This window comes from Schistocerca piceifrons, chromosome 5, assembly GCF_021461385.2.
Source record: "Schistocerca piceifrons isolate TAMUIC-IGC-003096 chromosome 5, iqSchPice1.1, whole genome shotgun sequence".
Lineage (NCBI taxonomy): Eukaryota > Metazoa > Arthropoda > Insecta > Orthoptera > Acrididae > Schistocerca > Schistocerca piceifrons.
In genome coordinates this window covers 695,968,945-695,985,734 of record NC_060142.1, presented here as the reverse complement: position 1 = coordinate 695,985,734, position 16,790 = coordinate 695,968,945, and the positions used below count along the sequence as shown (strand labels likewise).

Below are 16,790 nucleotides of genomic sequence, written 5' to 3'. Positions count from 1 at the left end.
AATGATGTATGGAGCTTATAGAAACATGTAACAGGAAACACCATTCACACTAGCTTTTGAGCTCTTGATGTTTTCCTAGCAAAAGTACACACACACACACACACACACACACACAAATGCACACTCCCATGATAATGACGTGCACTTCCTTGCACGCACGCATGCACTTGCTCTCACTCACACAGTTTTGAGGAACAAGAGAATGACAGACCAGGCAATGAAAACAGATGTACATGTACTTAGAGAAATACCGATCTAAAAGGGTACTTGGAGAAATACTTGGCCAAAAGGAAAATAAGTAATTGTTGATTTTGTATGGTCATAATGCACCCACCCTTGAGTAAGAAACAATTTACTGTAAAAATTTAATTTTTTGAATGCCACATACCTACAGGATGAGTATAATATCAAAATGAATCACATACACAAATAATTGGAAGTACATGATATTTTGATTGTGACCGGATAATAGAAGAAAATCTACCAATCATTATTAGTATGTATTGAAAATAGAAGCACAACATACAGCAGTAATTATTTGCCCTTTCTCACATTTCTAACATTGCACTTTACAAAGATAATCAGTTGTGCATTTTGTTGGGGCTTTATATCTGTACAAAATATTCCCCTACCGTTTCTCTTTACAAAGAAATCAATTTTTGCATTATTTGAGAAATACGTCATCCTTTTTTTACAATTGTAACTGTGTTGAGTGTTGCATTGAGCTACAGAATTATATAAACAAAATTTTCGGTTGACCTTCTGAACATCTGAGTTAGTTTATCTTATTCATTGTCACTTACTCGTATAATGTTTTTTGAAATGCCATTCCACCCCCTGAGCAGAAGCAATAACAAGAGTCGTTGTCTCTAATAATCAGTGATTTTCTAGGTGCAACAGAGCGAGAAACATGGGTGGAAAGATGAAGACTGCAGCAAATTGGAGACAGTAAATTCTTGATCTTTAATTGAGTTGTTCAAATGATAGTAAATTTTATTCTTTAGTTGTTTGCCAATCATAGTTTCGCCATTATGTATGTCCAAATTATATCTGAGTTATTTCTGATTTCAGCTTGATGAGAGCTCTACCTCTCCTCAGTTGGATGAGCAAAGTAATGAAGAGACTGATTTTGCTACCAGCATGAAAAATTATGAGAGACGTCTACAGCAAATCAATACAAACCTAGATGAGAAGACTGAAAGGTATTTCAAATTAGTGAACTATCTTCACATTTGCAAATCAGTGTAGATGTGTATCTTTTTAACAAAGGTGAATCCACTTTTATCTCGTACTCTTGACGAGAAAATTGCTGTCACCGATTGTTCAGATGTGGTGACAACATATTGTATTGTCCAGTGTTTTTTTACAAGTATCTCCAAAACATCCAAATACAATAATTTTGTCTGTTGAAATTAGTTAACTGGAATAAAATATTTCAATATTTTGCAAAGAAACAGACAAATCTAGAAAATTATAGGCTTTCCATGGACGGATTCTTCTTCAAGTTTCATAGCCGCTCTGACACACATTTTAATTACATGTTAAAGTTCTTGTTTCTGCAATGTGCAATAATACTACTACAATGTAAATGTGAGAATGGTAATAACAGAAAAAGAAAAGAAAACAAAAATGAATGAAGAGCAGCAATCACTCACATGCAGACAAGTGATGGCTGAAAGAGAGCCCCTCTAAAAACAAAATAAGAAAACCCATTACCTTTTGGACATAAGCATTTTTTATTCTAATATTAGTACAAAATTTCATTCTACACACAAACACACACACACACACACGCCAGAGAGAGCAAATGAGAGAGAGATTATAATGGGAAGAAAGGGATAGAAGATAAGGGGTTGGAAAGAGAATGGGCCCAGGAGACTGCAAATGCGTTACTGAAGAACAGTTCTCGCCTTCACAATTGCGAGGTGCTGGTGCCGTTTGAGGTTGTGTTTAAAATGGCTAGAGGACTAAAGCAACTGTTAAATCCATTGGTGTATTTGTTTGCAGCATTTACAACAACTTGGTGGTGCCGCTTTTTGTATATTTTGCAAGTGACGATGCACGCTTTCTAATCAAAGCAGTGTGAAAATCTTCTGTACCGTATGCTTTCCTCTGCTGGTAAGGTTGTGAAACTAAAGACAGCAAATAACAGCATAGCAGAAACATGAAGGCTGTTTCATTCTCGGTTCAAAAACAAAATATGTCTTTCTGTAAAAAGATACATGTGCAAAGTATACAGGAACTACCACCATCATATCTTAGCAAAGAATCTAGCCAAGAACCTCAGAAAATGCTGGTCCTGCGTAAAATAGCTAAGTGCTTCAATGCCTTTTATCCCATCACTCATTTGCCAATCTTGTGGGGCAATAGAAGATAGCAAAAGGAAAGCTGAAGTTCTAAATTAAGCCATTAAGAAATCATTCCTGCTGGAGGATTGTACAGATACACAACATTGCACAAACTGCAGTATGGATACATTCATGATATAGAGAAGCAGCTGAAAGAGTCTAAAACAAATTAGTCACCAGGACCAGATGGAAGCCCAATTTTGTTTTACAAAGAGGACTCTACATCATTGGCCCCATCATCTTTTGTGAGTGTATAATTTAGCACAAACATTGGTTTGCTGCAGAATTCTTGAACAAATTCTCAGTTTGAATAAAATAAAGTTCCTTAGATGGAAAACCTGTCCACATACAGCAGGGTTTTAGAAAGGATTGCTCATGCAAAACTCAGCTTGCCCTTTTTTCACATGGTATCCTATGAACTATGAACTATGGATGAAGGCCATCAGGCAGATTTTGTATTCCTAGATTTCCGAAAAGTATTTGATACGATGCCCCAATGCAGACTGGTAAAGGTGCGAGTATACAGAATAGGTTCCCAGATATCTGATTGGCTCAAAGACTTCTACAGTAATAGGACCCAGTATATTGTCATTAGCAGCAAGTGTTCATCAGAGACAAGGGTGTCATCAGGAGTGCTTCAGGGAAATGCGGTAGGACTATTATTATTCTCTATACACGTAACTGATCTGATGGACAGGGTGAGCGGCAGTCTGCGACTATTTGCTGCTGATGCTTTATTCTACGGGAAAGTGTCATCTTTGTGTGACAGTGGAAGGATACAAGATCCTGTGATGAATGATATATAGCTCTAAATGAAAAAAATAGTTAATGCAGATGAGTAGGAAAAACAACCCATAATGTTCGAATACAGCATTTGTAGGGAGCTACATGACACAATCAGTTCTATTGAATATCTAGGTGTAATGCTGTAGAGCGATATGAAATGGAACGCGTGTTTAAAGATTGTAGTCGGGAAGCTAAAATTGTCCACTTCAGTTCTTTGGGAGAGTTTTAGGAAAGTGCTCATCTGTAACCAATTCTTGAATACTGCTGGAGTGTTTGGGATCTCCAGTTTAGATTAAAGAAAAACTTTGAAGCAATTCAGAGGTATGTTGGTAGATTTAGTACCGGTAGTTCTAATCAACACATAAGTATTACGAAGATGCTTTGGGAATTCAAACGAGAATCCCTGAAGGGAAGGTGGTGGTCTTATTGAGGAAAACTATTGAGAAACTTGAGAGAACCAGTATTTGAAGCTGACTGCAGAATGATCCTACTGCCGCCAAGGTACATCTCACATAAGGACCATAAACAAAAGATAAGAGAAATTAGGTCTCTTATGGGGATGTATGGACAGTCGTTTTTCCCTCGCTCTATTTGCAAATGGAAAAAGAAGGGAAATTACTAGTAGTGGTACAATACACCCTCCGCCACACACTGTATGGTGGCTTGCAGAGTATGTATGTAGATGTAGATGCTAATTTTACAGTAAAACAAATTTAAAGTTGTTTTCCTAAAAAATCAATCAAACTGCAATCCTTTGGAATAATTTTCACATTAATCTGTCTCTGAACTCTGATACTGAGTGTTACTCAAACAATCTCGCATGCAGCTTCACTTACTGTAGGTGCACACACCACAGGAAAAATGTGGGAATTTGTTGTTGTTACAAATTATTGCGTAGTCTTCGTCCTAAAGCTTTACATTTTGCTGTTAGCAGACACTTGTGTGTGCACTGTATTTTGTTATTGAAAACGGTGCATTTTATTTGCAACTTAAGTTTCGTTTTGGTGTTATTCCCTCATTTATATTTTATCGCTGCAGTATTATTCCGCAGTAGTGGACTGAATTAAAATTCTTTGTTAAGAGTATCTGTTATTACCAATCAAAATAACAAAAACTGTACTGAAACAAAAACAAAGAAAAATTTCCAGAATTCTGAAAAATTCCCAGGTTTTCCCCAAGGAAATGAATTAGGGAGTATCTTTACTGCTTCACTGTAACCCTTCCACTATCTTTGCAATGTATGTGTCAAGGGAAACCTGCTAATGATTTACAGAATTCTTATAATTACAACTTGTGCTTTCTTCAAGTTTTATTGTTATTCCTCTGCTCAGCTCCATATTGTCACATCAAATTAGTTACATAGGCAACACAATGGATGGATTTTCAAAGTGAGCTGCTGTCATGTTTTCCCATACAGTTTGTATCGGTGAATTGTGTGCATGCAGTGGCATTTGTCACATCACAAATGGTGCCCATATTGTGTACCTGTGAAGTGAATTAAAAACTTAGAGAGATGTTCTATCCACTGGTGTGTGTATGTGCATTCTGTACGTCTGGTAGTTTTTGTGCAGTCAACTTCTGAAACCTGAGAAGTACTTAAGAATAACTCTCTACATCCAACCCCTCCCACATCAGGAAACGAAACACCAAGAAATATTTTTTTCATATTGTTACTTCTGACTGTGACGTTAATTAAAAGAACCATCCATTGATGTCGTTCATTCTAAAAAAATAGTGAAAAGGTAGAGGTCAAGTGAAATTTTTTAGCAATCCTTGGCAGGTGAAGTTGTTAACTTTCTGTGTTACTAATCATATAACTGACACAGTAAATGGTAGCAGCATGTCTTGTAGCAGGTTTTACAAGGTTCTGTAACCAATTTAAACAGAACTATGCATGTTCACAGATAATCATCTTCTCTTGAAAGAAAGAAAAGTCTCAAACTGCCAGTCATCTTTTCTACATGTAACAAAACCTACTGAAACACAAAACATAAAACCTGTACTGTGTGATAAAGTGGCACAACCCTAGATGAAACTCCAAAGATCCATTGGTAGTTCACCAAAACAGACATAGCTTAATAAAATACATTCTGTAACAGCCACAAACCACAAAATAAATATTTAAAACATTGTATTGTTCCTTCCCATTTCTGATTTACAACATTTTGTTCATCTTCCAATGACAGCAGCGCACCTTATGACAAGTTGTTAATCAATTGTTGAGTGCTTACAGTACCATGACACCAGTAGAAATATTCTAGTTGTTTCAAAAAAATATGCACTTTCCATGGTGTGCAAAATATATTGCTGATTCATTCGTCACTGTTATTTGTGCTTCTGTCAAAACGCACTCAAGAATGTCATGCGAGATTGTGTTACCATTTTGCTTTAACACAGAAGAGCCTGATTTCCCATTAACATAACATATTTAACCTCTATTTATAGCACACAGAGAAGCTACAAGGCGAAAAGGCCACAATCTATACAAGCTTAGGTTCAGTTTTCATTAAAAAAAATTTACCGTTTTTTCATTTGGTTTTGGGAAATAAGATTGAGAACTTAATTTAATTGAACTATATGATACGACGCATTGTCAAGTACAACAATGCATCTGCTTGGGAGATTTGAGATGTATTGGTTTTGGAACCATAAAACAGAATTTGTACTGTAAATCTAATCAGATTTTAGTAAAGGAATAGTGAGATGTATCTGTTTCTATTATGTATAAATATTTTCTTTTTTAATATCATGATACTAGGGATGATTTCTTTGCCAGTGTTTCATTTCTATATATCTAAGGAAAAAATTAATGATATGAATATAATAGAGGGAAACATTCCACGTGGGAAAAATATATCTAAAAAGAAAGATGATGAAACTTACCAAACAAAAGCGCTGGCAGGTCGATAGACACACAAACAAACACAAACATACACACAAAATTCTAGCTTTCGCAACCAATGGTTGCCTCGTCAGGAAAGAGGGAAGGAGAAGGAAAGACAAAAGGATATGGGTTTTAAGGGAGAGGGTAAGGAGTCATTCCAATCCCGGGAGCGGAAAGACTTACCTTAGGGGGAAAAAAGGACAGGTATACACTCGCACACACACACATATCCATCCACACATACACAGACACAAGCAGACATTTGTAAAGGAAAAAGATGTAGTAGACATTCTGCAGTGCCTGTGAACAACAGCTGCACTACAGACTATCGGTCCAGAAATCTCTCTCTCTCTCTCTCTCTCTCTCTCTCTCTCTCTCTCTCTCTCTCTCACACACACACACACACACACACACACACACACACACACACACACCTACCTTCCACATCATTATCCCATTAATGCAGACTGATTTTGTCTTGTCACCTTATCACGCATACAGTTACCCTTCTAGAAGATGCCATCGCCATTGGAGAAGACGTCAAGCATGAATGGTTACCGAAGATTGACAACAATGTGCTTGTATTCCACAGCTGTCATTGTGCATTAAGTAACTACCACAGATCCCATCGATGCAGAGGAGAATATCCCTCATAGTAGATCACTGCCCTCACATCGACCTGCGTCGAAGGCGTGATTCATGTTTCAAGCTGCTATTCACATGGACAATGGTGTGTCGGAACACAACCATCAATGTAATGTAAGAAGAAACTTGGTATCATCTGACAAGATGACGCTTTGCAGTTGATCCCCTGTCTAATCTCAGAGATCATATGCCACTGTGGTAGTCATCGACGATGTCATTGGGGCAACATGAGACCACTTAGGGGTCATCAGCTGTTCTCTCTTCCAATAATTTTTCCTTCATGAAAGATTCTGAATGAGATCCATACTGATTTGCCTTAAACAATATTGAAATCATTTTAAGACTAACCACTGAGAAATTGATCGATGATGATCGAAGCAGAAGAAATGAATTAAAATTTGTGCCGCGCCCGGGACTCGAACTTGGGTCTTCTTGCTTGCTAGGCAGAAATGCTAACCATTACACGACCACAGCACGATGGTCAACATTGCTGCACGAACTACCTAGGTTGAGTGCCCTTCCTGACACAAACTTCAATTCATAACTTCTGCTTATTTCCCCTTACATTGTCACTACTGCCAGCGCTCTCCAGCATTGGAATAGCACCCCAGGTTGGACTTAATGGGAAAGTCCAGTACCATAGGTGATCTTATAGATCTTATAATTAAATTTCTCAGGCAAACATTAATTATAAGATCTATAAGATCACCTATGGTACAGGACTTTCCCATTACGTTCAATGCTGGGGTGCTATTCCAGTGCTGAAGAGCACTGGCAGTAGTGACAATGTAAGGGAAAATAAGCAGAAGATATGAATTGAAGTGTGTGTTGGGGAGGGCACTCAACTTAGGTAGTTCGTGCAGCAATGTTAACCATCATGTTGTGGTGATGTAATGGTTAGCATTTCTGCATAGCAAGCAAGACGACCCAGGTCCGAGTCCTGGCTGCAGTACAAATTTTAATTCATTTCTTCTGCTTCGATCATTATTGTAGATAATAAAGAGACTTAAATGTCCCAGGGAAACATTTAATTGTAAGATTACTGAGAAATTGATACTACTTGGGAGGTACTTGAGTCCCGCAATCTTTTTCTCATTTCCTTAGATAAAGTATTGTTCTAGTAGACTTGCCATTAAAACTTTTTAGTTTTGATGTACATGGTAAATATCTTCTCATATGCCCTTCTTTTGTAGGTACACAACTTTGGACAGCTGGCTACAGGTAGCTGCTGACAATGTTAATCAGTGGAATGGAATCCCAAGTGCAGATTCTGCTATTATAGCAAATCTCAAGAAAGAAATCCATGACTTACGACAATTATTAATAAAAGAACAGAGCTTTGGACATGATAAAAAGTACGTTAAGTCTCATACGCCATTACTGAAGTCTCGATAGTGGTGTTAGTTATAGCATGTAAGATACAAAATGGTGAAACTACAATTTAGGAATTGCAGTTTTTTATTCAGGGTTTCAACCTAAATTTTGTTTATGGGATTCTTTTTCTTTTTTAATTTGCTATTTCTGTTTTTCCATCGTTACAAATGTGAGAAAGTATCTTGTGTAAGAGCAAGAGAGAGATTTCATACAAGGCTTTTACATTTCAGAATAAACTTAGCTGAAGCTCAGTCACAGTTTCAGAAATTATTCTCAGACTACCAAGAACTTTTAGAAGAGTGGGAAAAATTTCATGCGGAACAGAAAACAAAAGAAAAACAAAACAATGAATACCATGAATTTCAAGTTCGAGGGTATGTTGAAAAAATAGACAACCTTACTGCACAACTGATGTCAAAAGAAGAAGCTCTTACACAACAGAAACAACGAATTGAGGAACTGACTAAAGAAGTAAAGAAGCTTGAGCAAGAAAAAGAAGAAATTCCTGTACTAAAAGCTCAGGTATTTGCACATAAGAATTTCCAGAAGATAAACAGTTATTTTAGTGGGAATTTATAATTTATGTATTTGCGGTCTAAGAGATTTATCTCATCCATTAATTCATTTATTTTATAATTGATATATTGTGAAATGCAGTATGACTCCATTGCATAAACATCAGTGAAATTAGTGACAAGCTTTCAAACCAAGAGGATTACAAAGGACAATAGCATGACATTAACAGTTTTTAAATTAAACTGTTTTAGTAGACATTCTTTTCAGTTTTATCTATGTTTCATTTACAAAGAAATATTTTGTCCTTATATTTCAAAACACTATTTTTGTGACTGTGTGTTTTTAAAAACTAGAAAATAGATATTGTACTTGCATATACCGCCATGGACAATGAAACTGTGGATGTTATTTTAAAGAGTATCCCATGTATTCTGTTAAATAGTCTGTGGTAAAGAACCAACATCAACAGACATTCAGATAACTTCTGCGTAGTGGAGAAAATAAAAGTAACATTCCTCAAAAAGGGATAATTTTGCGAGCTCCACAAGGAAATAATTGTGCTGCAGTATTAAAAATAGTGTACACAGTTCCAGTACACTGTGTGGTTCTCCTCTTCTCTTCAGCAAATACAGTGTTAGACAATAAGATTTACTGGTAAATGAAACTGGATTCTGCTGCTAACATACAAGATTTAACTGAAGCTATCAGTAAAAGGTGGCTTTAAATTAAGGCAGCACATCTGTAGTGGAACATGCATGCATAGAACATACAAGGTAACCAGTAAGTCCCATAGATTGAAATAGAAAAATGTCATTTCAGACATTTTAGGTCTTTGCACATGCTTAGTTTTGTCTCCTCTTGGTCATTCAGCCAAGTGTCATCATCCCAATGGTGCAATATTTTGGCAAACTGTATCCTACTGGCTGCTGTTTTTGTATTCTCTCCCTCCTGTGGTTAGCAACAGACTTGTAGTACCTTGGTCAGCTTTGCTTGGGTGTACACTATTGGGACACAGACTATGATCCTCAGGCTCTGTGTTGCCATAGCAGCTCTGGGCACTGCTGATGCAGAAGACACTCGTCTACGTGGTGCGATCTTAGCTCTTCAGAAGCAAATGAGTGGATAATCCCACAGACAGCCATTCTGCTTTGAAAGCATTCAAGATTGGGTCCCATGCCTCCTTGGTTAAAAACCACTGTCTTCATTTATGACTCTATGCAGAGTCTTTTAAGACTCATCACAAAATTATTTCGCCTGCTGTAACAATTTTGTGCTGACACAATTCATGGTATGTCCTTGAGCAATGCAGTGCTCTGCAACCAATCCCTTCATTGGTTGTCCCTTATCTGTGTAACACTTATGCTCTTAGCATGTTTCCTGTGCTGTGTGGATAATTTGGTGTACATAAATTTTCCTGCACTGGCCTGGGATGCAATAGACTCAGGGTTTCCAGAGTCCTGGGTTGCCCTTGACAGACCGCAACTAGACTGTTGTCCTTTGGTGGGCGAAACATGCACTTGGCACTTTATTTTTTGGAGTATTCTTCCAGTTTTCATTGTTTCTTTTCCCCCTTGACTGTGGGATAAACTCTGTCACAACATGTTTCTTTTATTTCCCTGCAAGATGTAGCCTAAGCTTCTTTCTTTAGCTTTATGGCGTACAGGAACTGGTGGATACTGTAACCATTTTTTTATGGAAAACAAGGTGTCAAGGTGCAGATGCAGCGACGTCACTACTGAACTGTCTTGGTGAGAGATTTCATGTGTCTTTTTAATTAGTGTGCTAAGGTCACCTTCACTTTGTGAGGGGGCATGACTGCTGGAGGCATCCAAGTATAAATATGTGTGCATTGATGTCTGATAAACACAGTAACTTATGTGCCATCCAGCTTGACAAGCAGAAATGTAAGCTGGTTCAGCGCAGTGGTTTCAGGTGTTACCAAAGTCATATAGATGGTATTATCTCTTACAAATATAAGTTCGCAGACTACTGGCATGAGTTCGCAGACTACTGCCACTGGGACTCTTTTGCCAGATGCCTCCTTAAACATGTTGGCCACTGCCGATGATAGAGGGGAAACCCATCACTACTCCTTCGGTTTGTTCATAATAATTTCCTTCACTTGGGAAACATGTTGACATGATTGTTAATTCATGGAGTATCATTAGAGATGGCCCAGTCTTCTCTCCTATGATTTTTAGCAAGTGTCTTAGGAGGTACCTTTGTAAAGAGTGATATTACGTCAAAGGTCACCATAAGATATTATTTCCCTGGTTGGAAGTTCTGAAGGTGCTAGATAAAATGCTCAGAATTCTGTATGTGGTGCAGGCATTTGCCAATGAAGGGGTTGAGTGTTGTTGTCAGGTGTTCTGCTGGCCCCTACATTGGACACTGGTATTGCTTAGGATAGGATGGACTGGAATCCTTTCTTTTTGGACTTCTGGTAGTCCATAAAGTCTAGGAGGTGCAGTGACTCATTAACTATGTTCTTTAGGAAAGTATTTTGGTGATGTTTGGTGACGTACCATCTCACTGGGTTGGGTGGATTGTCTTCACTTCTGTAGGTGTTATCCTGTAGTGGATAAGCCCTTTCCTGTCATCCTTGGAGAGATTTGTCATTAGTTGAATCGCCCTGAGGCTCAGTGGTGATAACGTAGTAACTTAGGACTGCCATTCATGTCCCAACTACACACTTCCCGCCATCTCCCAAGCAGAGCTGCACCCAGTCAATGCTGACCACTCTGCAGAAGACAGTCAGTCATCAGGACCATTTGGGATGGCAACAGATTATCTTGCAGACATATCTCACCATCTGGACACACCACCTGGCTGAGTACTTCAGTAGAGTTCAGAATCATTGTAGGCCGGGAGCACCTAAAATAGTGTCATTTACATTTTAGATGAAAATGTTGATAACTGGGGTTTTTTCTGTAATGAGGTTTCTTTTTGTGTAATGTATAAGCAGACAAAAGTTAATTTGAATCTGTAGGTCATGCATGTTGTTTTATTGGAGTTCCTTGGGTTTAACAATAAATTTTGAAGTTATTAGGAAATCAAGATATAGATATCTTGGACTTGGAGCTACTATTAAACTTACATTTGAATATTTTTGTGCTTGTCAGGCGGAAGTATACCAGTCAGATTTTATTGCTGAAAGAGAAGCAAGAGCTAATTTGGCAGGAGAGAAAGAAAAATTGGCTGAAGATCTAAGAAAACTCCACCGCCAGAACAAGGAGCTTCGGGAAGAATTAGAGAAGTGTCGGCCTGACAGGTCAGTTAAGAGGTTACTAAATTTACATTTTTGTAGTGCTTTATTTCAAGAAATTAAAAACCTAAACATTTAAAAAAATCAATGAGTCAGTGTTAATGGTATTTAATTTGTGTAAACAACAGTAAACTGATTGATTTGTTTATAATTGTGAAAGGAAATATAGTATTAAATTCAGTGTAGTTTGTATATACATTACCCAATGCTTAATGCCTCTTCTGTCCACAAATTAATTACATTGACTTAGAGAAAGAATTGTCAGTAAAAATTGTTAGATACTGGCCATGGCAATAGTAGTGAAGAGTATGCATATAAAATAGTGTTAAAAACAGAATTCACTAGTATGTACATGCTACACATATCTGAAACAGCATTTGATTACAGTTTCATTACTGAAAGGGACATCAAATTGTTTCAGGGAAGCAATTTTTCTGAAATGAGTTTTCTTTACAAGCCATGTATCTTGACCAAGTGACACCAAAGTGGATGAAGTCTTCCTCAATGCAGTGCTCAGAACATGAAAAGCCTTTCATTGGTATACCTGCAACTCAAGTGGCCTAATTTCATTACTGATTATTAGAGTAAATCAATGTGCAGCTTAGAATATATATTTTTCCTTTTTTGAGTATTTTATAGTAGCATACAGAGATAGATTAGAGCAGTGTTACACATTTTCTATCGCACATAACCTGTGGTTGCATTTTCCATACCACAGTTCACATAATGTCCCATGTTTCTTTTATGACAGATTTCTTGCAATCTCTGTATTGTTCACCTTATGTACCAAGCAAGTTAAATGATTTTCCATTCTTCTTCTTCTTTATTAATTTTTTTTTTTTAAAGTCGGGACATCCCAAAGTCTACTTACATGGGAAGGATCTGACATGTGGGTCAACCATTTTGATCAAATTTTGCAAGAACATTGTCTGTTGAAAATAAAGAGACACATGAAACTTCCTGGCAGACTAAAACTGTGTGCTGGACCGAGGCTCGAACTTGAGACCTGAGCTCGAGTCTCTGTCCCGCCCACAGTTTTAATCTTCCAGGAAGTTACATATTAGCGCACGCTGCACTGCAAAGTGAAAATTTCATTCTCTGAAGAGAACATGTTTTGGTTTTTTGATAGATATCCTCTAGTTTTTGAAACTATCAAGGTCAAAGTCGCTGATAGAAAATTATATTTTCATTGAAAGATCATCTAAAAACAAGCATTTTTTATTAATATAATATGGGGTCCACAGTTAATAATGTTCAAGTTACTAGCATTTTTGTGTTGTCCAGCAGAGGAAGGTCAGCGCCCATGTGCTTGGTGCTTTAGACTACTAAACTGCTGAGCCAATTTTGATTCTTGGTCGTGGCATTTTTTTCGGTGTTTCTGATAATATCATGATAATCGGAACACTTTTCTTTAAGTAAAACATTGGCAGGTGTGATTAATAATCAAATAAGTATATATTGTAATGTATTGACAATTATTTTCATTTTGATATGTTGCACAAAAAATACCTGAAGTATATTATTGCGAAATCCTAACTGATTGTCTATTCATGCTAATTGTCACAATCAGTGGGGTGAAACCTATCATAGAAATAGCAAAACATAAGTATTTCTTACACAGTATGCAATGCAGGAATGAAATCTTGCTGCATTGACATGTTTCCTGGTACATTGTTGGTAGAAAACAGTGGTTCACATTGCTAAAAACAGATTTATCAGATGTCAAGACAGGCATGGGCAACTAGTTCCGTACCAACATGTGAATTTTGATAGCATTCACTCTATTAATGTAATGCCTCGACTGCTATCTCTTGTTTCTTGCTTCTAGTTTCTTTGCATGGAAATGAGATGGGCAGTGGTCAAATCCTGAGATCTGGCCATGATGATGGTAAAAGCTATCCAATACCATAACAGTTAAAGACAAGGCGCAACACATTCTCAAATAAAGCATGATAAAGTGGAAGCTTCTGCCATTTCCAATGCGCATTCACTGTAAATTGGCGAAGAATGTGTGGGTCATGATCATTATTATGCCTGGCTACATAGTGGTCGAGGTGTCCGAGGACCAGTACAGTTGAAATAGTCTTTGTCCGAGGGAAAATGGAAAAGTCCAGATAGAGAAGAAATTCAACCAAGAAAACAGCTTCATCTGATGATTGAGTAAGAAAACCAGTTGTCGGCGAGTCCAGTGTCAGTATTCTTGTCCACAACAGACAAGACCCTTTGGTGATATATCAGATTGATGTTGGGTGTCACAGAGATAAGTTGGATGAAGAGCAATCCTATGGAGGCGTTTGTTGGTCGGGATCGGATTAAGAATGAATGTGTATCATAATGAGCCAACTTCTATCAGGAGGATAGGGAGAATGTGAAACCACACACTTTCTTCCAGGATATCAACGATGCGGCAATTTCAACAGCAGAGAGGGATGATTGTACTTCCCAGTGGGAAAGCAGAGATTGGTGGTAAGATGTGTCATTGATAAAATGTCAGCTCCCAGAAAACTTTTGCAGGAAATTTTTGGTATAAAATTCTTGTATGTGCCACAATTTAAAGTTGATCTTGCCAGTGTCTGCAGGGAGGGAGTCAGACTGTCCGGTCAAAGACACCTAAATAAGCAAGCTGTGATGGAGAGAGTAGCTGGAGTACATATTAAGATGTTACACCATTTAAACAACATTGAAGCCTTTACTTTGATATCGGGAAGTGCCAACTCTCGAAGGGGACTGGACCTCACTACCACTTCACACTGGAGTCGAAAAATATGACTTTTCCATAGGAAATAGCCAGACAATTGCACCAGTTTGTGCACCATCGTTGGGAGGAGTAGGAATATTTGTGCATCATAATACACTTCACTGAAAATGTAGGAATCTGAGATCTGTGCATCATGAAGAAAGCTAAGGGAACTTTACTTGTGTTAACAAATTGCGTCTTGTATTTGATGAATTCGATCCATCACCTCTCACCAGTTGAGTGCAGCCATTTTCATTGTGCAATGGTCCATGGTGATCGCCAATGGTTTGTGGCCGGCAAGCACCAGTGCCCATGGAATGAAAACTTGACAAAAACTCTGCAATGGTAACAGGGTACATTTCCATTCATTATTGCGGCCCCCAGAGAGAGAACAAAAGGAATCTAACCTGTCCTTGATCAAGGATGTTTCATCGATATGAGATAGCTATACCGTAACCCGTGTACAATCACACCGAGAAGGTTTTCCCAATATCTTCAAGCCATGTAATTGAGCAGCAATATGGTGAAGCAGAGGTTCTAGGGACAATACAAAAAGCAACATGGAAAGGGGGGCTTCCTTGTAGTAAGCCCCATCAGATTGTTATCTGGGGAGTAAATTGTCCTTTCACCACAACAGACACATGAATACAATTAAAAAGATTGGATAATACCTGACACGCAGTATGATTGAGACCGATCACCTCAAACACCTGCATCTAGAAATTATGACTGAACCGGTCAAATGCCTTATTGAAATCAACAAAAAGTATGGTAAGGCTCCAGGAACAGAAGTAGCTGCAACTACCGAGACGACATCCTGGCATTTGACTACAGAAGTCTGGATTGTGTGTCTAGACACAGCTTTGGTGAACTGCAGTAATTTTATCAAGTAATATTGACAAACGGCTGTAAACTCCGCTTGAAACGGTTTTGTAAACGAAGGAGTGTGATTGGGCTGAATTTATCAGTGTCTGGATGCCTGGTTGTCTTTGGAATTAGAACACTTTTACTGACTATGAAAGGGACAGAAACTGCCCCCCCCCCCCCCCAAAATCCCTGCACCCTCTGTATCACCTCATTTACCAGTGACATGATGATACCACCTATAAGAGGCCAAAAATGTACATAAAATTCCTTAGGAATACCACTGAGTCCCAGCAATTTTTGCATCAACCAACAATAAGGCAATATTTATCATCTCAAGGAAGGTCATGTAGAATCATCATGAAATGTAGGAGTAATCGCACAGTCCAGGAGAGAAGTAAAAGCATCAGGGAAAATTGTGTCAATAGCCCAGATGTCATAAAGGTCAATGTCAATTGTGACGTCAGTATGTGACTGTCGATGTGAGTGAGGGTCGTTTATGAAGCATTCTCAATTGGATAAAATGATATAAGGAAATCAAGTCATCCTGTAAGAATGAGCAGGTTTTTCATTGCACCCTCAGTCCTTCCATTTATTGTCACTTTAACTAAAGAAACTTCTGTTTTAAGATGGAGTAATAAAATTCCTGGATCTGCCAGAAATTCTTCTAATTGCTGTAATACATAAATGCTTTCTGGACCAGCAGTTTTGCATGCTCTGGCCACCATCCTAAGAGAATGATAACGGTCCTGGGAACACAAGCTAAGAATTCAGACCTCTTGAACAGTAATCACGAGGGAAGGGCCCTTTAAAAGAGATGTGTTCAACTTCCAGCGGAGCAATATAGTTTTATTGGTTGCAAGGTTACAGCTGCGGCACAAGTGTGTATCATGTCTACCACTAACATTTATCCACACAAAGAATCATAAAAGTAACGACGATTGAATCTGTTGCTGGAAGTGGCTGTAAAATGCGTATACCTGCTGAGAGTGGGATAGTGACAGATCCATGGATCACATATTTGCAAGGTATACACCAAATCGTCTAGTTCCTTACTGAAATTAAAATTAGAATTCTGATCTACAGGATGTGAAACACAATTGAAATCTCTGCCTAACTGATCTTTCTGTGGAGTTTTATAAAACAAATAGACTATATCCTCTTAGTAAAATTACACTCAAACTGTGGGATGGCCATATCATGAAGGGGCATGAAGTAGTATTAAAGTAAGGTCACAAAATGTGCACCCTATCCCTCGGCCATTATCAAGAACTTCGAAATTGGTCAGAGATATTTCCTCTCTGTCAAATAATGCAGTACCAGTAGATAGCTCAGGAGCAACATTACAGGAGGTAGAAAAGCTGGGAACAG

General features: G+C 38.0%; 1 protein-coding gene across 3 annotated transcripts in view; it reads left to right on the top strand.

Moving 5' to 3' along the window:
* The window catches only part of LOC124799295 (optineurin), a 142,117-nt gene that overhangs the window by 84,731 nt on the left and 40,596 nt on the right, over positions 1-16,790 (top strand). For all 3 annotated transcript variants that reach the window (XM_047262881.1, XM_047262879.1, XM_047262878.1), the window contains exons 7-10: positions 1,072-1,202; positions 7,857-8,018; positions 8,268-8,559; positions 11,676-11,824. In XM_047262881.1, coding sequence (XP_047118837.1) covers positions 1,072-1,202; positions 7,857-8,018; positions 8,268-8,559; positions 11,676-11,824 — 734 coding nt within the window. The remainder of the gene's footprint in view (positions 1-1,071; positions 1,203-7,856; positions 8,019-8,267; positions 8,560-11,675; positions 11,825-16,790) is intronic.